Source organism: Theobroma cacao, chromosome 5 (assembly GCF_053813885.1).
Source record: "Theobroma cacao isolate CCN51 chromosome 5, ASM5381388v1, whole genome shotgun sequence".
Classification (NCBI taxonomy): Eukaryota; Viridiplantae; Streptophyta; class Magnoliopsida; order Malvales; family Malvaceae; genus Theobroma; species Theobroma cacao.
This window is the reverse complement of record NC_142643.1, coordinates 46096607-46117020: the sequence shown is the minus strand read 5'-3', so window position 1 is coordinate 46117020 and position 20414 is coordinate 46096607. Positions and strand designations below refer to the sequence as shown.

The following is a 20414-nucleotide window of genomic DNA, read 5'->3' as shown; positions in this document are numbered from 1 at the left end:
TTCAGCTATTAAGCTAAACATCAATCAATGTATCTAAGGAATACATGGAGAAGCTTTATGAAGTTGCCTTAGCTGTTTTGCAACATCAGTTATCGTTGGCCGGTCTTCTGGATTTTCCTCGGTGCAACTAAGTGCTATCTTTGCAAAAGCTACCAATTCATCGCGATTGATTCCTTCACTTGAAATTTTTTGATACACAATTTCAATTAACTGATTGCTTTCAACATAGGACTGCACAAATTCGTAACATTATATTGTGAATACATTTTGTAAAATTTATTTCCTAATAGTAAAATTCTAATTAAAATCTTTCATAAATATTATAAACTATATGTCCCGTTGTATTTATATAGCATTGAAAGTCATGTTATGAGCTTAATTAAGGTATATAGGAGATCTCATTGTCCATGATCTCTAGGATGGTTGATCATGCAACCATTATCCATTTAAGGGCAATTAACTATGATTTAATTGTCATTAAATACAAATAAAAGAAAAAGAATAAAAGAAAAACAAGGATTTAATCATTGCAAAAGGAGGCTTGACTTTTAGGCTTTAATTTTGTGGCCAATGATTAATCCACAATTAGCTGGCTAACATGCATGCATGTAATATTGCTTTAATTTAGTCTTTCATTCTCTTGTTTCTTGGTCTCAAGCATTTTAGATTTTTACAAAACAAGAAACAAAATATCCCTTCACAAGGACGCCAACTAACGGCCGTATCAACCAAGCGCACCCTTTGGGAGTATCGATCCGATCTCCTGCAGGTGAACTCAACTTATTCACCTTGTTTCCACCAGTGAATTCTTGACGTGATGCCACAAATTCAAGGGGTTAGTCCACTTTTGGACTTTTGAACTTTTGCCATACCTAAAAAAAAAAAACCAACATTTGAACTTTTGAATATAATATTTTTAAAAAAATTATTCAAAAATTTTAAATAATTTTTTTATTACATTGAATTAATTTTTTTTGTTTTTATTTTAAAATTTAATAAATTTTTATAATTAATAATTAATTAATTATTATTAATTAAAATATTTTTATTATTTTATATTACGCAATACTAATGCTATATATGACATATTATAATAAATAAAGATATGATATATAGATGTATCATCATAATATGATTATGAGACATTTTCATTTTTCACATTAAGATCATGTGCGTATAAATAACAATTAATATTTTAATTAAAGATAATTAATTAATTATTAATTATAATAATTTATTTAATTTAAAATAAAAATATAAAAATTTAATTTAAAGTAATAAAAAAATAAAAAAATTTTAAATTTTTTTAAATAACTTAAAAAGACTTTTTTTCATTATATCTTAATTAAATTAGTTAAATATCAAATCATTCCTTTCGTAAACTTTAGAGAGAATTACAAGAAGAGTGAAGACATAATGTTACTTTCACTACATTAAACATTAATGAAAATGCATGGCAGTTAGTTCAATTCCACGTGGCTGATGTTTATTGTGCCATCTGGAAGATTGTAAATCATAAAAAGCATGCGGGTAGCACACTGGACGAATCCCCCACAGTACCTACCAGTCTTCCCTCCATCTGTAGCTTTCAAAAGACCGGACAAAACTATCTGGAAGAACTCAAATGAATCCTTGATCTTCGCCATCACTGCAGACCTCATCTGAACTTCCTTTTTATAAGTCAAATACCCTTTATTCCAATCCATCGAAAAACCAACTTTTGTGAGTGTAAATTTCATCTACAGACCCTCGAACATGTCCACCTTTGATCCTATGCCACATCTTTCAGCAGTCCAGAATTCAACAGATTTTCTTAGTACTAGCACCATCATTGCACTTACTGTCTTCTTTTCACTTCTCTGTGCTTGTATCATCATAGGACATCTACTAGAAGAGAATCGGTGGGCTAATGAATCTATCACAGCACTTCTTTTGGTATGTGAAGTTGTTCTTATTCTAGCTTAAATGGTGATTGTTTTGGTAGAATTGTGATTGATTTTGTGTGGTTTGGATGTAGGGTTTGTGTGCTGGAGCTGTGGTGTTGTTAGTGAGTAAAGGAACTAGTTCGCAGATTCTAGTGTTTAGTGAGGACTTGTTCTTCCTTTACTTGCTTCCTCCAATAATTTTCAATGCCGGGTATGGTCTTCTCTGATCATTTCAATCATTTATTGTGACTTTGATTGGTTGAAACCAATGGGTTGAAGCTAAAATTGGATCGAATGTGATATCTTTGCTGCAAAACAAGTTATTTTCCAATTGGGGTTTATGTTAATTGAACCTGGGAGATGGGATCCAGATTTTTTGTGGTTAATATGTTTGTGTCAATAAGTTTTTCTAGGGAAAATAAAGTCCCATAAATGAATATTGGAATCAGTTCTTGGTCTCTGAATTTTTGAAAATCTGGCTGCAGATTCCAGGTCAAGAAAAAGCAGTTTTTCAAGAATTTCACAATAATATTGATGTTTGGAATATTTGGCACAGTAATTTCATTCTGCCTCATATCACTAGGTAAGGTCTACTGGTCTCTTTACTAGTTACCAGGAAATTTTGATTGTTAATCCTGGAATTCATCAAAGTTGATACATACACAGATAAATAGCTTACTAATTATGTTATCTGATATTTTCTTGGAAACTTTGCAGGTGCCATTTTGCTGTTCAAGAGAATCGGTGTGACATCCCTGAGTACTCAAGATTACTTAGGTGATATAAGTGATATAATAATTCACAATCCTTCCTTTGATATGCTGCCGGCTGCGTGTTGATTCTCCTGTACTGACAGTTTCAGTTTCCTAATGCAGCTGTTGGTGCCATCTTGTCAGCAACTGATTCTGTGTGCACATTGCAGGTATGTTTGATAAAGTTCTACTGTTTGCCTAAACATAAATTTGCTATGACACTAATCTATAAATTGTTTCTTGTTGTTAAAGGTTCTCAGTCAAGATGAAACACCCTTCCTCTACAGTGTTGTGTTTGGGGAGGGAGTAGTGAATGATGCTACTTCTATTGTGCTTTTCAATTCAGTCCAGTCAATTGATTTCAGCAACATTGATGCCACAATATCATTGAAACTGTTGGGAACCTTTCTTTACCTTTTCTTCACCAGTACCATTCTTGGTATAGTAGTAAGTCATCAAGTTTGGTTGCTTAAATTACTGAAAGATTTTTCAATGAATATGCTTGCTTTCTTCCTTTAATTTTCTATATGTCTTATGAGGATGGGGTTTTCGGATGCTTTGAGGATGAGATGATGGCAAGGTAGAAGATGATTGAGGAATTGCATACTAGATTATCAAAAGCTAGAGCAAGTTTTTTCTTTTTCTTACAGTCACAGAACTAGGCTAAGTCCATCTCTTGAATTTTCTTGTTTCTTCCACTCAAGAACAAGTTTCTTCCTTTACTGTTATTCAGATAGATGACATTAACAAGCGATCTGGTGTTTATTTGTGCAAAAATGCATCATTCAAAGTCCAAAATTTCCCTGGTTAGGACTTTGAGCATTAGCCAGAGTCAGATAGCCAAATCAGCCTCACAAGTTTATCTTATTTCTTGCTAAATTTGAAGTCAGCACTTTGAGGGGGCTTGATAAGGCTTCAATATATGCTAACATGCTTTCATTCTGATGTTTCAGGCGGGTCTTTTAAGTGCTTTTATCATAAAAACGCTTTACTTTGGAAGGTATGAAGGAGTATCCTGTTTCAGCCATTTGTTGAAGCTAATGTTACTAAAAGTTGTTCTAGACCAATGAGATAATTCTCTCTGTTCTTAAAATATAGGCATTCAACAGACCGGGAAGTTGCACTTATGATGATCATGGCTTATTTGTCATATATGTTGGCTGAGGTACAAATAAGAGAATCTGAAAGTCATCTATTGATTCCATTTCCTTTTCTTTTTCTTTTTTAGAAAGAAAAAATCACAATGAAATTGCCACCGAAAAGCATGTCTAAGATTTGGATTCAAATCTAGCATTACAGATGGGTTATCTCTGCAAATCATGACTTGGCAGTGGATTTCTTAAAGGAATAAACTTATTTTCTTCTTGCAGCTACTGAGTCTCAGTGGGATTTTGACAATTTTCTTCTGTGGCATTGTCATGTCACACTACACATGGCATAATGTTACTGAAAGCTCGAGGGTAACAACAAAGTAAGAGCATTCTCTCTTTCTTTTCTTCCCTGATATTTGAAGATGCATCTTTGAGCATAACTGTCACCAAATCTTGTTAGTTAATTAGTATGGAAGACTTCTAAATTGTCCTAGTAAATTGGTTGGTTTTAATAGTTTGGTAACAAGTCAGAGAACATAAATTTGAGAATGCGTCACAATATCAGAGGTTTTGCTGCAAATTCTATCTAACCTGACCTGTTGGTCTAAAGATGTGTGCATAAGCGCATATGCACTTTCATTTATGTACCCGAATAGTCTTAAAATTTCTATTCAGTCCATGAATATGTTAAGTAATTCGTAGACATTGCATTTGGATGGGTTTAAAGAACTTGTTCGACTTCAATTTAAGATGATCTCTCACCTTAAAACTGATATTCTGACAAGTTATTAGTTGCTGCAACTTAATATTGTCCTCTGGCCAATGGTTCTAATATGTGCTATAGATAGAGGTTGAACAAGTTTGATGGATTTCCTATGAGATGCTTTAATCCTCATTCCTCATACTGGTTGATGATTTCAGGCATGCATTTGCAACAATTTCATTCATTGCAGAAATATTTATATTCCTTTATGTTGGCATGGATGCGTTGGACATTGACAAATGGAAAGCCAGCAGTGCAAGGTAATTTTCTCTTTTTGATGTATCATTTGATCAAATACTCAGTTGCTAAATATGGAATTTGCTTGAGTAAGCAGCTAGAATATCTTATGATTCTAACTTGCATCATATATTCTGGATTCAGTGCAGGAACTTCTGTTGCTGTCAGCTCAACGATGTTTGCATTGGTGTTGGTTGGAAGGGCAGCATTTGTATACCCTCTGGCAAATTTCACAAACTGTATCCGGAAACGAGACAGTACAAAGATTGAGTTTAGACAACAGGTGATAATTGCAACCATCCAAGCATTTTTAGCCATTGTCAAACAGTTCCTGTTCCAAAACTTTGCTAACTCTTTGAATTCTCAGTTTATAATGTGGTGGGCAGGCCTCATGAGAGGTGCAGTTACCATTGCACTGTCTTATAACCAGGTGAGTTGTCATACTCCTAATTTTAGTTTATCAGCTTAATTTGCTGCTTTCTTTGTTGATATTAACATACTCAAATGCAGTTTTCGAACTCTGAGGATTCATCGACACACGATTCAGCTCTAATGATCACCTCTACCATAATTGTAGTCCTGTTTAGTACAGTGGTAAGTTATTAGTTTAACATCCTGTTTTTCTGCAACATGTTGAACTCGTCCTGCCAGGAACACTAATATGGGGATTTTCCCATTCTCCAACAGGTCTTTGGTTCCATAACCAAGCCTTTGATCGAAGCAGTGCTGCTAAGACATGCAAAACCCAACATCTCAGACGCTACTGATATCCCTAGCCTGGAAGACTTAAGAATCCTGTTCATTGAGAATGGTGAACCAAGTGACTTGGCAGAGAATCAACCACCACCAGCAGTCCCCAAGAGAAGTAGTTTGAGGTTGCTAATGACTCACCCTACATGGACTGTCCACTACCTGTGGAGAAAATTTGATGACAGATTCATGAGACCAGTTTTTGGTGGAAGGGGATTTGTTCCATTTGTACCTGGTTCACCCACTGGTGCAGCTGATGAACCTTCAGCACGGCATTAGAACGGAATTTTCCATTTTTTTGATTTGTTGATTATGTTCTATTAATTTCTTTTTCCATGCCTCACAATAAAATCTTATGAGTATTATTTTTGTAAAGTAGTGTCAATGTAATTAGGAAAAAAAGAAATAATCATAACACAAGTTTTGTTATATAAATTTGAGAAAAATATTATGTATTCATGAAATTTTAAGATATTTTAATTTATAATAAATTTTGATTGAAAATGAAATTTATTTACAGTTAAGAGTATGGATTAACATAGATCCAATCAAGAAATTGAAACTTAATTTATATTTTAAGAAATATTATTGAGTAATCGTGAATAATTAAATTACCGTAATTTATAAATTTATTAGGTTATTATTGCTTTATAGTTAACAGCACCAGGCCCATTAAGCTCAAAATGGTTATGCTGCATTGATCTTGATACATCCGCGTAGTACCACAAACTTTCTCCTTAAACCCTTGAAGAATTTCAAACAAAACCTCTCTCTCTCTCTCGAATCAGCAGCATCAAATTAAAACTATTGAGAATTTGAAGTTCGATTTTTATGAAAAGGATGGCTCTTTTACGAAGATTCAACACGATTCGTTCTCTTTATCAAACCTTTGAGCTTCGAGAATCTTCTTCTTTTCTGTAAGTTCTTTTTTTCTTCTTGGAATTTACCACCTTGGGTGCTTCAAAAATTGAAAGAAAAATCTTCAATTTTCGAAGTTGTTTTGATTTTTCTTTAGCTTTATTGAAATAAGGGAAATCTATTTGTGTTTTAGGTATTTGGGTTCGTCTTACATTTCTTGAGAACTTATTATACAATGCTCTGTTTGGTTACTGGGGAAAATGAAGGAAGACGGGGGGACATTGGATAGAATATAGAAGAATCCCTTTTTCAATTAAAGGGTATTTTTTTTCCTTATTCCCATTTTTTTGGTATTAAAGCATTGATTTTTTGCTTTTTCAGACTCAGGAGTTCTAGAAGCTATATCACAGGAAGTTCAAATGGTTAGACAAATTTTTTTTGTCAATTTCTATGGAATACCATAAGCTTAGTTTATTTCATCAGCTATTTTATTTGTCACAAAGAAAAGGGCTTCTTTTCGTAAAAAATTTAACTCGCTTTCATTGTTCTCAGTTCCTCAATTCTACAGCCACGGCGCATCTTCTTGTCTATATAAGACAGATACTAATGCTCTTCCTTGGACTTGTAGAAGCGCTATGACACTTCGTTCTACCATGGTAACATTCCGTAGTATGAAATGCAAAGTCAGTTTATTCTTTTTTGTGTTGGAGCTCCTGATTTTAGATTGCGAAGGCAGTTAATTGGTGCCTTTTTCCGATCTGATTTTAGGCTGCTGAATTCTTGATCTTTTTGAATGACAAAAAGTCTGTAAGCACACAAGCAAAAGCCCCTGCACAAGCACGGCAAATGGTCAGTGGCACCTTCTGAACTGGCCGTACTCTAATTTCTACCTTTCTATTTAGATTGGTACTGGTGGACATTTCCTTTATGGTGCATTATTATCATACATCTCATAGGCATATATGTTTTTTATTTGTTCTTAGTTGGACCATAGATGAATTTATAATGGTTTTTATTATTCTATGATTTATGATGTTCAAAGTAAATTAAACCTATGCTCATGTCTTTTTAATGCAGGGAGCTCTTAAAGTGTCTATGACCAGCCCTGGATTTGTCTATGAACCTTATGCACCTGGCGAACCAATCTCATTTTGGAAGAGGTTAGTCTGATTTCTGTGAAGTTGTTATTAAAGCCTGCAGGTATTGCTATTTAGGTTTTTAACTAAGTCAAAAGCATCAAACTTAGTTTAAAAAGAATTTTTCCAAAAGTGCCCATAGCACTATTTTTAAGGTCAACTGTCTATTTTGTTGAACCTTATGGTCAAGCTTCTTTTTGAGAATTAATGTGAAGATGCAGATAAAAGGAAATGCGTAAAATTGAATTGCGAGGCTGTCATTTCAATACATAGCTTTTCTGAGAACCAGTTTAATAGCTTTCAAGAAAGCCAATTTATTATGGTCAACTGAAAGTTCAAAAATGTTCTGGTCACCATGTCTCTTACCGACATGGATGTGTAATGCGATTCTGTGAAAGTGAAAAAGCAAAATTTCTATCAAAGGAGGGCGAATTAGTCCAACTTCAAGATGCAAAATTTGTAGTAGAATTGTAAAAATCACATGGTTCATTCTCATTAGATTTATGTTCTTGTAGTGCCTTGCCAATTGAACTCACTTCCTAAAATAGATCATGAATATACTTATTCCCTCAGCTGTCTTCTGATCTCTTGTGTATTAGATATTTCACAAGAAGCGGTTGGAGAAGAACAAAGGATGATATCAAGTCGGAGGTAATCATCTTGCATGCTTTATACAGTCTGTTCTAAGTTCTAACTCAAGTGGATAGTCTTAAACACCCTTGCTTTATGATGCCATGATGACCATCCTTTTTGTGACAATAGCTGGCCATCTTGCATGCTTTATACTATTGTTTTTCCCAAAGATCTCCCTTCTTCCTCTTTCTTTTAATATCCTAAGTACAGAATAATGGTAATGTGAATCATGTGCAAATTGCAATGTAGGAATGCAGATATGGACTTAGAGAGATCCACTGTATCATTATCTAATAAGTCACATTCCAGATTCTTGTTTGCAGCTCAAAAGTGCCTATGCCATTGCCAAGTTAAGGAGATCTGGATACTCAAAAAACCAGTTCTATAAGGAGGCCGTTGAACTATTCAAGGAGGTATGCATAATGCTAATACTATAAATTTGTGCAATAGGTTCATCACCTAGGTTTGTGGTTATCATTGCCTGAGAAAGAGAAGGGGTGGGGGTTGTTGCACCGACCTAAGGTGTTCTGCAATCTATATGCCAATTTGCTTTATTTTATATTTTCTTGTGGTATTGCTTATAAACTTCCACTGCTGTTCTTTCTCTCCATGCTGAAATACTTTTCATTTCTCACAGATAAACACTCTAATGGCGAATGGTGACAAAACAACATTACGAAAAGTAGTTACAGAGAATATGTTCTCTGTAAGTTTTTATTCCTTTACATGCTGTCATGCTTTTGCTTCTCTAAGATTTTTATGTTTAATTCTATTGCATGTATTAATTTATACTTATCGTTCTTGATACATTCTTTGACTTCTAATAGGCACTCAAGAATGAAATTAAGAAAAGGGAATCTGTCTGGAGTCAGGTTTACTGGGAGATGGTTGAACCTATTGTTAAAATACGAACTTTGCGAGCTCGACTGGTTAGCATCCAACTTATCATTTGTTTAGGTGTTGATCTTCCCCATGTTGTATTTGAAGTCTTACTTTTCTATGAACTAAATAGAAAAACTCAGATCAGGATGATCAGACAAAAGCTGCTGAACCATGCTTGCAATGTGTGTTTGGTAGGAAGAAATGTTATATGGCGTTTCGGTTTGATTATTTTCAATTGCCATGAACCCTTAACATTGCAGTAGTAGTTGATACTTTTCTTTAATAATTTATGTATGCATTGTGGTTGGAAATGGCTTCGTTTGTTTATGAATGCATTTTATATTATATAACCTGTGGAATGCGATTGTAATATGGTGGATTTCCTATGCTTTTTGTATCATAAAGATGCGTCTGTGAAAAGAGTGGAAACGTACAGATATGAAACCCTGATCTTAATTAATTGACAGCACCTTTGTTTTATTTTAACTAATGGCCTGCCGTCTGATGATTGTATATTACAGATTGGTGTTGATAAGAATGACATAAATAAAGCTTTCATACAACTTACTCTTGAGTTTCTGTCTAAGCAGGTAAACTGACTCTACTTTAACTTCCTCTAAATCTTTGTATGGTGGCACATTACACGTTCATACATATTGATGAACCTATTTAAAGCATAGCACAGTCTGCTCAAGCAAGATTGCAGCTATACCTAACATGACTGACAATTTTATATTTTGTTGTTTCTTGGCTAAAACTTTTCCTTTATTATTGATGCGCAGCAACAATTGTAGAAGACAGCTTCTTAATTTCCTCTAATAGATATAAGTATGGTCATTGGTTGACCTGGATAATGTCTCTGTTGTTTTGGCAGAAATTTGAAGCATATGATTCAAAAGGTGCTGTTGTTGCTGGAGATAGAACTAAGGAGGTATTGATTGTTAGTAATATTAGCATGACATAGATTCTTGATTCTTTCCTCTCTTTATAGTCCATCTCCTTTTGATTGATTTAATTTGTTGCAATATTCTAACTATTATATAGAAGGATTTTAAGAGTCTAAGTGGTTAGGAATCTCTTGAGGGTTAATTTAGATTGGTCAGATACTTGAAGATTCTGCAATTAACCAACTCGAAAGGTTATATTATATAAACAAAATGAACATAACAGAAACAACTGTGGATCGAAAGGCATTCACAGAGTCATGTCTTTACTTAGATGATATACTTTTCACTTGCATTGGTGTATTCATGTATCACTACTCGTTTTTTAAGTGTGGTCTCCTCTGCATAAGTGTTGCATGGAATTCTTGCTTCTTTGTGTTTCGCCAGGTCCTTGTTCGTGATATCTGGGTATTTGAGAAGTCTCTCTTTCATCCTGGAGCTTACTGGCGTCTTTGTGGGCGAATCAAAGTGTGAGCCAGCTATTATTGACTGCAGACCAATATTTGCCATGCTGATGACGAATAATTAATTTACTCTTACCCAATTTTGTTTGCTGGTCGTATTGTAAGTTATGCAATCTGTATAATACATGTATTCTATTCATTTTGATCGACTCAATTTTCGAAGTGAATTCTTTAAAGAGTAATAATGACTGGCAGTTTACAGCTTAATGTCATATCTTTCAAATTCCTCCTCTCAAGCAATCCTTGTTGTTCTTATGGAGTTCTTATCGACAAATCATCAAATGCCCATCTTCCCACCTCGGGGGAAGAGGAAGAACTAGTGCAGATTCAGAATTATATTCCTGTATTCATATTGCATCAATAATGGCTTTGTCCTTATTAGTAATCTTAACTTGTTAAACAATTCCTTTCTGATATTCTTGCTAGCCTCTGATGCTTTGTATAGAAGCAATAAGGTAGACAAAAACTTCGGGTTTAGAACAAAGTAAGTCCTTAAAGGAAAGGAAAGTATTTCTCCTTACTTCCAAGAAAAGTATTCCTCACCATTCATCAGAATTAACATTCCCCTCCATTCCCATTTGCAGATCACATTCTAAAAATATTTCCTTAATGAAATATCCCACAAAAATGGTTCAAAGCTTTCTTGGCCTTTGCCACAGGCTCTACGACTTCATCATTGAATGTCTAGCAACATACGCCATGAGAAGTGTAACGTTAGGCCAAAGTTCTCATCAGGCTTCAGCTCAGGAAACACCATTTGAAGTTGCAAGTTTGCAGGACAAAGTAGAGCCAGATCCAGCCCATGATCATAAAAAAGTTGCTCAAGAAATACCATTTGAAGATGCAAGTTTGCTGGACAAAGTAGAGCCAGATCCAGCCCATGATCATAAAAAAGTTGCTCAAGAAATACCATTCGAAGATGCAAGTTTGCAGGACAAAGTAGAGCCAGATCCAGCCCATGATCATAAAATGCCTGCTCAAGAAATGGGCGGTCATGCTAGCGTTTCCTCCGAACCATCCAAGGAAAAGGAAAATGAAGAGGAAGCTGCAACTCGAGCTCAAGCTCCAAAGAAAATGGTCAGCATAAATGACAAGGTAGAGGAGATGGCAGCAAGCAGGAAGAAAAGTAGAAAGAAGAAAGGAACAGAAAAAATGGGTTCATTTGACCAAGAAATAGATGAGCCAAAACCTTTGAAATCGATTTTAAAGCCGGGTATCTAAGCTCGGTGAGAATTCATATATATGAACTTGTAGCAGCAGTTTGGGGTTTAGCTCATTTGCCTTCTGCTTTGTTCATTCTATATTGTTGGCTAGGGAGATCGCCAAGATAACCTATTAATCTTAACAAATACTAAGATAGGTGTTATTTTGAAACTTGTACAGAAGTGAAAACAAAGCATAATAAATCTTTTCAAGTTGGTTCAGTTTCTTCCATTGATTATAGATGTTTCCTTATGGTTTGCTTGAGAAACATTCCTAATCCATAATCCTTTTTCACAAGGCCGGCAGCAAGAGCCAAAACCACAGTTGAATGCAAATCATGTTGTATTTGCATTGAGAAGTAATGCACTATTGAACTGCACTAAACTTCAGCTTTGATGCAGTTGTCACAGGCCAGTGCAACACACCCTTCAGCACAATCTGTGGCTTGAGGTGACTGCTTTTATGCTAGGATGATTAACAGTCTCTACTGTTTGTGGACTGCTGATGCTCCTATTAAACTCATTGCTGAAAGAAAGAAAGATTTGGATGAACTTTCTTTGCTAACAGAAAAGGAAATCGCTTCCATTTTAGAGGTATGACTGTTTGCTCCTATGTTGCTGATGAATAAGCTTATTGATGATTTAGGATTGAGGTCTTTCACCTGAAGAAACTGCAAATTATCCTCACTGTAGCATCGACTTGCTCCTCTTTGCATCCTTCTTTGGCTCTTTTTTCAGTCTCTTAAGTTACAGTCTTTTTCTTTGTAAATGAATTGCAAATTATAAACTTGAAATTAGAAAAAGACGGTAGGATAATTACAGATGAACTTTGGGAATAGATATTATTATATCACAGAACTTTCGAATTCAAAGAATCAGTATCTACATCAATTTTTTCTGCTATCATCATCTGAGTCAATATCAACCTTTGTGACATCTTCATCTGAGTCTAATTGGTGGTCAAAAAATGAGTTCAGATAGTAGCTACAATGATCATTCCAACTAGCCTTGTCGGAGTGGATTCGCCATTTCTGGTCTTCGATCATTTCTGGGGAGAGTCCCCATTCTAGCAACTCTTCATCGGTGTGATGGATTGCTAAGCTATACTCTCCACCATGTCCCAATTCCATAACTCGAATCTCACAATTGCCTAGATTATTCAAGAGCTCGAATTGCTTAACCGTCCACTTGAACCACTTCATAAAAAACACCCGTGCGGCTAGCCCGTGTGAGATTATTATGAGATTCAAGTCATGAGAAGGATCATTGTGAAGCCTGTTCAAGTCTATGTCTCTCCATAGAGATTCAAGAAAACCTGCAAAATTCAACATCTTTTTTCAATTTTTCTTCCATCAATCCCACCCTAAGTACTACATAACAGAAGCATTTGCTAAGATTAAAGAATCCATCCCTTCGTCTCATTTTAACATTGTACAAACCATAATTTAGACCCACAGGTGTGTTTCCAATAGATAAAATCCCCTTGAAAATTCAGAGTCACATCTGGTTCGATCCTACTTTCCTTAATTGAAGACTTTCAAAGCCATTAAACATAATTATTCTTAATTCATTCAAATTCTACACGGATGCAATGACAAAAATCAAGCCCCCTCCCTAACCAAAGGGGAGGCAAACAATTTCAGAAGAGTTACTCTTAAGAGGCATGCACAACCATCTTAAAAAGAATCAAAATCACCCATAAAGTAAAAAAAAAAAACTGTCTCAGCTTGTTCCCTAGCTTCAATTTGTTAAGATTAGAAAAATATTCATATATCAAAGCAATGTATGCTCATACATAGTCAAGGAAGCAATAAAAGAAATCTTTTCTCTCAAAGATTCAAAGCAGAGAGATGTAGCCAAGAAAAAAAACAAAAAGACACTTTATTTTGAGATCTTCTTCCTACATTGATTTTAACAGTCTTATTTTTCCTTTCTTCTAGCTTTCACAATCAATGAAAGAACTTTCAATGTCAGTATCAACTTACTAAACTACTATAAATTACCACTACTACTTCCTTTTTCTTTCAGCATCAATTTGCTAAATGCCCATGAACCAATTCAAATCAACTAACAAACTTATTAACTAGCTGACAGACTAACTAAAGAAACAAAAAGCATCCTACTTCTCTGCAACTAAATTGCTTGTATTAACTCAGAAATTCAACTTAAACAAAAGAAGGTTCAAAAAGACAGCGAAAAACAGCTAAAAAATCAGAAAACTTCTTCAAAAGTTTGAACTTTTAACAACAATTCAAAAACCATTCAATTTCCCATTTCCAAATCACCATTTGTTTCTCAAAAGAAACTCAATTTCCTAACCACCCTTTAATCAAAATGCAAACTTTACATTTGAAAAACTCAGGGATGGAAGAAACTTACTGGAAACACGATCAAAAACATCAGCAGCAGATTCACCTTCAGGGAACCTATAAAAGAACCTTCCAAACTTTTCCCTCGTCTCCTTTATAACTTTCATCCTTCCCTCCACCTGAAAATTCCCAAAGTCCTGTTCTCTAATCCTACACTCTTCCCTTACCCCAATCACCCTTTTCTTGGAAAACGATTTCCCGATCTCCCGTAGCGTGGATAGGGTGCGCTCGTAAGGAGAGACGTAGAAGTAGACCCGCCAATCAGAGCAAGACCCGTGGCCGGAGATGAGGTCCCGGAGATGGGAGCCTGCCTGGCGGGCTTGGGCACGGCCTTGTTCGGTTAAGGAGATCTTGTGGTCCGGGGTTGTCGAGTAGGCCGAGGTGTCTAAGTTGCCATCGGATTCACCATGCCGGACCAGGATTATGCGTTTGGGTAACAGCCTGCAGTTATGGTGGTTAAGGTTATTCTCTTGCATTTCTTTCTTTCCTTTCTTGGTGGGTTTTTTCTGGTATAAACAACAAAGGTTTTGGTATAGCAAACTCGATTTCTTGAAGTTGGCAAAGGTGGGAATTTGGGATTGGGTAGAAACTCAAAGAATGTTGGATAGAGTAAAAAAGGCTTTAATGTTCCTCCTATTTATAATGCTTTGCTTGGTGAGCTTTTCTCCAAGAAATTTCTTTCTTTATCTTAAATTATGGGAATAAGATTCCATTCGTCTTTCTTTGTTTTCACATTTCAACAGTTCTACGGGGAACTTGGGATTTCTTTACCCTTTTCATCAAATGTATTTCTTAGTTTTATTGGCACTTTCCTCCATTTACGAACTTTTTATTTTATATTTCTCTTTATATATTTAAGACCCAATTTCAAGATAGCTATATAGATTTAGATCCAAACCCAAAAAATGTAATGTAGATTTAGATTTGTTAAGCAGACAAGGATTGAATGCAATCACATGCATATTAAATTTTGAAGTGATCATCATATTCACAATACGAATACAATAAAAGACATATACATTAATTAATTAGTCTTTTCATAGTTTCATCAAAACGTGTTAATGAGTGGAATTCCAAAAGTATTCACCGACTTGTTTGAACAGTTGATGACATCCATGCCAAATTTCAAGCTTCAAACTTCTTTGTGATGGGAAAAGAAAATACTTACTAATGTTATTGCTATTTTACAATTTATTTCTTGGCAATTTTCTAGACCCTTTTGGTTTTTCTTGATTCAACTCTGTAATGGGTTCAGAGTTAAACTGTTGTATGCATTTTCCTATTGCATACCCAAGGTTCAAATAAATTGAAAAATGAGGGGAAATTAATTGTGCTTTTTATGCCTTTTTCTTTTAATTTTGGGATCAATTTAACTAGAACTTGGCTGGCAACAACTGTTTTAAGGATTTGCTTGAATCTTACAGCTCTGACAAAGATTGGATCAGGATGGAGATGCATATCCTATTGCTGTACTATCAATTTTGACATGTCAAACCTGTTTCCCTGTTGGCCACCTAGGCTGGCACGGCGGGCCTCAAGGAAAGGAAGAAAGAAGGGGAAGGAGTCTTTTGCCCGTAAAAGCAAAGAGAGAAAGCTTTTTCCATTTTGACTTGTGGTTTATATCATCCATGTGTGGAAAAAACAATGAGAAAATTTCCCCTTTCTTAGAGCAAGAATTCATACACCTTTGACCAAAAAAATATTGGTGGCTCAAAGCAGTTTTTACTTTTCACACCAATGCTAAGGAAATATGTCGATATTAAATTTGATAATTTTAAATACAACACGTTAACACGATACAAGAAAATATAAATTAAATAAAATTTAAGTTTAATCTTAACATATTTCGTGTTTAATTATATATGACACATTAAGATATAAAAATTTTCATATCTTAACATATTAGACACAACAAACACGTTTCAAACACATTTAAAACACATTTAAACATGTTTACTTAATCTTGTTATCGTGTTTAATCGTGTTATCGCGTTTAAACGTGTATACGTGATAATTTTATTAACTTTTTTAAAATTAATAGTTAAAATTTTTTTTAATCTTATATAAATAATTTTAAATAATTATTTTAATAAGTTTTTTTTAATTTTATAAAGAGTATAATGTAATTATACATGCTCAATCCTAATTTTTAGCTTTTGATGATTATTTGATGTTATTATAATTTTTGTTTTGTTATAATTATTTTTATAATTATAAATTTTAAATTTAAATAATAAAATCATATTTAATTATAAATATTTTTATTTAATCGTGGTAAATATGTTAATCATATTAAACGTGTTATTAATCGTGTCGTGTCGCATATTAATATATTTAATAAACGTGTTTATCGTGTCGTATTATGTTATACGTATATTAAATATATACATATACATATTTTAATTTTAAAATATAAATATTAAACATATCGTATTCATATTTAATTTTAATATATTTCGTATTTAATCATATCTGACATTTGTATAACACGTTAACAAGAATAGTAAGTCTAACCAATACCCATCAGCTTTTCCTTTTGCTGTGAGTTGACATCACTTCTCCGCCAATGCCATCTGATAGGTGGAAAGACCACAAAGTTAAGGAGAGACAGCTTCCACTGGTCCATTTAAATGGATGGAGTGCAAAAGGGTACTTCCAAATCCACCTCATGTGACATTGATTTTGTGGGTCCTTACAAATCATAGTACCACTAAACAAGGAAACTGAAAAAGTACATTAAAATATTTGTCATCCCAAAAGTACCCATATAATATGTACGAGGAGCAGGAATTCTGTTACCTAGTATTTTGGAAACATAAGACCAACAAATTAGAAATGTGCAAAGTGCAAACAAAATTTTCACCTTGTTATGTAAAGCGAGAAACATGGTTAGGCAGGCTGAATCTGAGATCAATTAATCAAAATCCAGTTTTGGTTTAAGTAAAGTTCTGAATTCTGGAAAGAGACCCCATCTACGCCAGAGGGAAAAATACGAAAGAGAAAAGTCCTATTCTGTTGAAGATTCTTGCTTCTGCATTGGTTTATTTGGTGTTTGAGAGATGTTTTGTGAAAATGGGTTATCTTATATCTACTCAATGAAGCTTTTGGGTGTCAATAGATTCAATATTTGCACTGCTGAGTTCCGGATTTCAGCTATGGTGAAACTGCAGTGAGGATAATATTTGTGGTTCAAACGAGGGGTTAGTATGGGGAAGTTCCTCAGTGGATTTGTATTGCCTCTGCTTCTTTTGACAGGTTTGCATGCATGCACCACTCGAGTTCTCATAGCAATTTTTTCATTCTTGTCAGAGAAATTTAATGTGGGTTTGTTTTTCTTATTGACAATTCCATTTTTAAGATAATGAAAGCAGCAAAATGTTTCCATCTGTAAGTGAAAAGGATTAGCTAAGAGAAACCCAGCCAAATGTTTGAGCAGTAAATAAACAAAAACAAAAACAAAAGATAAAAACTGTAAACTGTGTTCATTTTCTTGTGGCAGCTGCTTTGCTAGATTGGAGTTTGATATCTCTGGTTGATCTGTTAGCCTTTCTCTTCATTCAGTATGCAGCTCCAAAAATTGGTAAGCAGTCTAGTAGTTTATTTCTGTCTTCTATTGTTAATCCTGACAATTTTGTCTGCAAAAGTTTGCAGCACGAAGGTTTATTTCTTCCTTTTCTGAGACTATTTAAATCCTATTGTTTGCGGGGAAGGAGGGCTTCTGCTTGCATGTGAGGCGAGAGATACAAAGCCTGAGTTGTTAGTATTTATTTGTATATCGGGCTTAATCAGGAATTCATTTCTGGAAGTAACTGTGTTCCTTTCAATTTCTAAAAGCAACCATGGTTAACCTTGGCAATTGTCAATACTTCAACTTGTCTTTCTGTTTGCCATACATTCTCTCTCCATCTTGATTTTTGACGTTTTCCATTTCAATATTGTCAACAGTTGGAATAGTTCATAAGAAAGAAATTTGGAGTCCTATTCTTGATTAGAGTACTTTAATAATTTGATTAGTTCTTCAGTACATTTTGATTCATGTCATAAATGACTAACAAAAGAGCACAGATAGTTGTTCAGAAGGATTTTTAGCGTGAAGCACAGCAGTGTTTTTCATTTGTACAATCTTTGCCCCCCTCTGATTCAGAATCATTTTCATTCTCTAAGACTAGAATTTCTAAGTATTTTTGTTGTGTGATAGGTTTTCGGTTCCAAAGGCAATCTGCATTATCATGGTATACCCTTATCTTTTCCTTGCTAACTGTTCTATCACACGCCATATTTCACATTGTTTGGGTCATGAAAGAAGACCAGTGGAGCATTTCTGATGCTCAATGGGCAAGGCTAATCGGTTTCCTAAGGTAAATCTAATGCATGAAGTAAGTAATTTCTGTTCCGTTTTCTCTATAATTTACACATTAAAATGGGATGATTTTGCAGAGATCAGTCTTGGACCTTTCCATCTGTAACATATTTCTTGGTAGTACAAGTACTAGCAGCTTTAGTTGCTTTATATGAAATCTATGGTAGTAGATATGGCATGGATCCAAAGAGAGTTTCTTTTTGGGGGCATCTATATTCCTTTATCTTACATATAGGTACACCATTCGTATTACCATCTTACTAATTCTCTTATTACTTCCATTTTGTTTTCTGTTTATGAATTCATACACTTTTGGATTTACCCTTCCTTTCTTTCAAAAAGAAAAATATGAAAACAAATGCAGTTTGGTTGGTAATTGGTATATATGCATACTAGTTTAATAGATCATCAATTTGTTCATAGAAAATCATCTGAAGCAAGTGCTAGACCTTGGAACTAAACCTAAGGATTTTGTACCAGAAGCCCTCTTGTTTGATATTGAAAGGATCAAAACTTAATGCTTTCTTCTTGGATGGTCCATTGTGTAATGAACGCTTTACTAATATGGTTAATTTTAGTGTATGATTGTCTTAAGTAAATCTTGAATTTTAGTTCAATCCAGTTTTCTCATTAAGAAAGTTGATAGGTATTTGTTTGGTTTGAGTTAGTCAAAACATTAGAAGTTTACTTGCTTTTTTATCTTATATCACTTGAGTTCTTCAACCATGTTTGGAGTAATTTGATGTTGTTGAGTTACAGCTTGATGTCTCCCATTCCTATATAAAATTACATATGCCTTAGATTTTGACTTGAAGTTCTCTTTCTTGTTTCTTTTCCTGGAAGGTTCCCATCTCAGGGTTTTATGCTGCTTATTGTTACCTGCTGTACAGCTTGGTGTGGGAATTAGTCGTCCCTCTTGGGCTTCTTTACCATTTTTCATCTGTAGTAGTATTGGACTTGTTGATTGGTCTTTAACAAGCAATTTTCTTGGCCTTTTCAGGTAAGTATGTTATAACTCCTATAGTTGGCTGATCAGATTATATACTTAATGTTATCTGGTTCACTTAGTAACCTTTTGCTGTCTGGTTTGCAAGGTCTTGGAGGTATCTTCTGTTGTATGCGGGCTTGAACATCATCTTGCTTTATGTATACCAACTTCCCATGGAGTTTTCTGGGATCTTTCAGTGGCTAGCTGATTTCATTGGACTCTATAAGATATCTGCCAAGTCAGAGTGGTCAGAAGTTTGTTCTGGTCTTTCTCTTCTACTCTTTTACATCATTGTGAGTATAACTTGGTGCTGAACTTCGGAGCTATTGTGTCCATTGTGTTTCATTATTGATCTATGACCTTGATTGTCATTTTCTTAACTGTAGATATAAGTTATTCATTTCTGTAATTCTCTATTTATTTGGCAGCTATCTTGGATTAGATGTGATCTTATAGAAATGGATTTCATCATGTCCACAAGAGCAAGCAGCTTGACTGAGCAACTTCTTCCTTCAAAGCATTCGTTTTTTATTCGTGAATCAAGGTATTTGAAGCGGGTGGTTATCCAATCTAGACTAACTTACCAGTTTGGTTTGATTTGTTAAACACATTGTGGTTGGTTTTGGTTTTGAAGTTTTCAGAAACAAAAAAATGTCAAAACATGCACACCTTGTATTCATGAGTTTGATATTCAGCATGATATCCAGAACCATAAGAAAGTTGTTTTGATATTTACCATTACATAACATTTGATTGGTTAACTAAAACTTCTGTGCATCTCATGAAATACACTAAAATGCGTAGTTTTAACTCTCTCTCTGGCTAATGCTTTGCAGATCTGGGGTTAGGCACACTAATATTTTGTTGAGAAGACCAATCTTACGGACATTTGGCATTAACTTCTTTACTTATGGTTTTCCAGTAAGTACTGTACTGCAATATTTCTTTTCTCTTATAGAACTTTCCTCATTTATGTATTATCTTCCTGTATGTAGGGGTGAGTCCCATGAGAACTGTTTTTGTTTCAACCATTACCAGCTATAGAAGACATCAGTGGATA

General features: G+C 34.5%; 5 protein-coding genes across 5 annotated transcripts; 4 read left to right on the top strand and 1 right to left on the bottom strand.

Moving 5' to 3' along the window:
• The first annotated feature begins 1574 nt into the window (after nt 1-1574).
• Nucleotides 1575-5982, top strand: LOC18600351 (sodium/hydrogen exchanger 1-like). Its single transcript, XM_018121156.2, has 14 exons — nt 1575-1935; nt 2018-2136; nt 2411-2508; nt 2643-2702; nt 2801-2847; nt 2930-3124; nt 3631-3677; nt 3776-3842; nt 4048-4148; nt 4690-4791; nt 4913-5051; nt 5136-5198; nt 5279-5362; nt 5456-5982. Exons 1-14 carry the CDS (start codon nt 1756-1758, stop codon nt 5795-5797), a joined length of 1644 nt encoding a protein of 547 aa, XP_017976645.2. The 5' UTR covers nt 1575-1755; the 3' UTR covers nt 5798-5982.
• Nucleotides 5983-6268: 286 nt separating this feature from the next.
• LOC18600350 (Mitochondrial inner membrane translocase complex, subunit Tim44-related protein) lies at nt 6269-10642 on the top strand. Its single transcript, XM_007030727.3, has 12 exons — nt 6269-6435; nt 6758-6798; nt 6929-7032; nt 7145-7225; nt 7454-7536; nt 8112-8163; nt 8469-8558; nt 8783-8851; nt 8973-9074; nt 9549-9617; nt 9902-9958; nt 10359-10642. The coding sequence occupies exons 1-12, from the start codon at nt 6350-6352 to the stop codon at nt 10443-10445; spliced, it is 921 nt and encodes a 306-aa protein (XP_007030789.2). The 5' UTR covers nt 6269-6349; the 3' UTR covers nt 10446-10642.
• Nucleotides 10643-10939: 297 nt separating this feature from the next.
• LOC18600349 (uncharacterized) lies at nt 10940-11859 on the top strand. The gene has a single exon (XM_007030726.3). The coding sequence runs from the start codon at nt 11045-11047 to the stop codon at nt 11654-11656; it is 612 nt and encodes a 203-aa protein (XP_007030788.2). The 5' UTR covers nt 10940-11044; the 3' UTR covers nt 11657-11859.
• Nucleotides 11860-12465: 606 nt separating this feature from the next.
• LOC18600348 (phosphoglycerate mutase-like protein AT74H) lies at nt 12466-14721 on the bottom strand. The gene is given in 3 exon segments (XM_007030724.3): nt 12466-12526; nt 12528-12952; nt 14017-14721. Coding segments are annotated over 3 exon segments (930 nt in total). The 5' UTR covers nt 14483-14721; the 3' UTR covers nt 12466-12487.
• A 2491-nt stretch (nt 14722-17212) lies between these two features.
• Nucleotides 17213-19370, top strand: LOC148763016 (piezo-type mechanosensitive ion channel homolog). Its single transcript, XM_088806700.1, has 5 exons — nt 17213-17261; nt 17506-17586; nt 18205-18364; nt 18444-18601; nt 19210-19370. The coding sequence occupies exons 1-5, from the start codon at nt 17213-17215 to the stop codon at nt 19368-19370; spliced, it is 609 nt and encodes a 202-aa protein (XP_088662826.1).
• The last annotated feature ends 1044 nt before the right edge of the window (nt 19371-20414 follow it).

What these genes read in the sequence shown, in the direction of transcription:
- LOC18600351 (XM_018121156.2), top strand. Translation starts at nt 1,756, where the DNA reads ATGTCCACCTTTGATCCTATGCCACATCTTTCAGCAGTCCAGAATTCA. An exon ending in CTATCACAGCACTTCTTTTG is followed by an intron (nt 1,936 to 2,017) that starts GTATGTGAAGTT and finishes GTTTGGATGTAG; the next exon opens with GGTTTGTGTGCTGGAGCTGT. An exon ending in TAGTCCTGTTTAGTACAGTG is followed by an intron (nt 5,363 to 5,455) that starts GTAAGTTATTAG and finishes ATTCTCCAACAG; the next exon opens with GTCTTTGGTTCCATAACCAA.
- LOC18600350 (XM_007030727.3), top strand. Translation starts at nt 6,350, where the DNA reads ATGAAAAGGATGGCTCTTTTACGAAGATTCAACACGATTCGTTCTCTT. An exon ending in AGGATGATATCAAGTCGGAG is followed by an intron (nt 8,164 to 8,468) that starts GTAATCATCTTG and finishes TCTTGTTTGCAG; the next exon opens with CTCAAAAGTGCCTATGCCAT. An exon ending in TTACAGAGAATATGTTCTCT is followed by an intron (nt 8,852 to 8,972) that starts GTAAGTTTTTAT and finishes GACTTCTAATAG; the next exon opens with GCACTCAAGAATGAAATTAA.
- LOC18600349 (XM_007030726.3), top strand. Translation starts at nt 11,045, where the DNA reads ATGAAATATCCCACAAAAATGGTTCAAAGCTTTCTTGGCCTTTGCCAC.
- LOC148763016 (XM_088806700.1), top strand. Translation starts at nt 17,213, where the DNA reads ATGGGGAAGTTCCTCAGTGGATTTGTATTGCCTCTGCTTCTTTTGACA. An exon ending in GCCTCTGCTTCTTTTGACAG is followed by an intron (nt 17,262 to 17,505) that starts GTTTGCATGCAT and finishes TTCTTGTGGCAG; the next exon opens with CTGCTTTGCTAGATTGGAGT. An exon ending in GTATGCAGCTCCAAAAATTG is followed by an intron (nt 17,587 to 18,204) that starts GTAAGCAGTCTA and finishes GTTGTGTGATAG; the next exon opens with GTTTTCGGTTCCAAAGGCAA.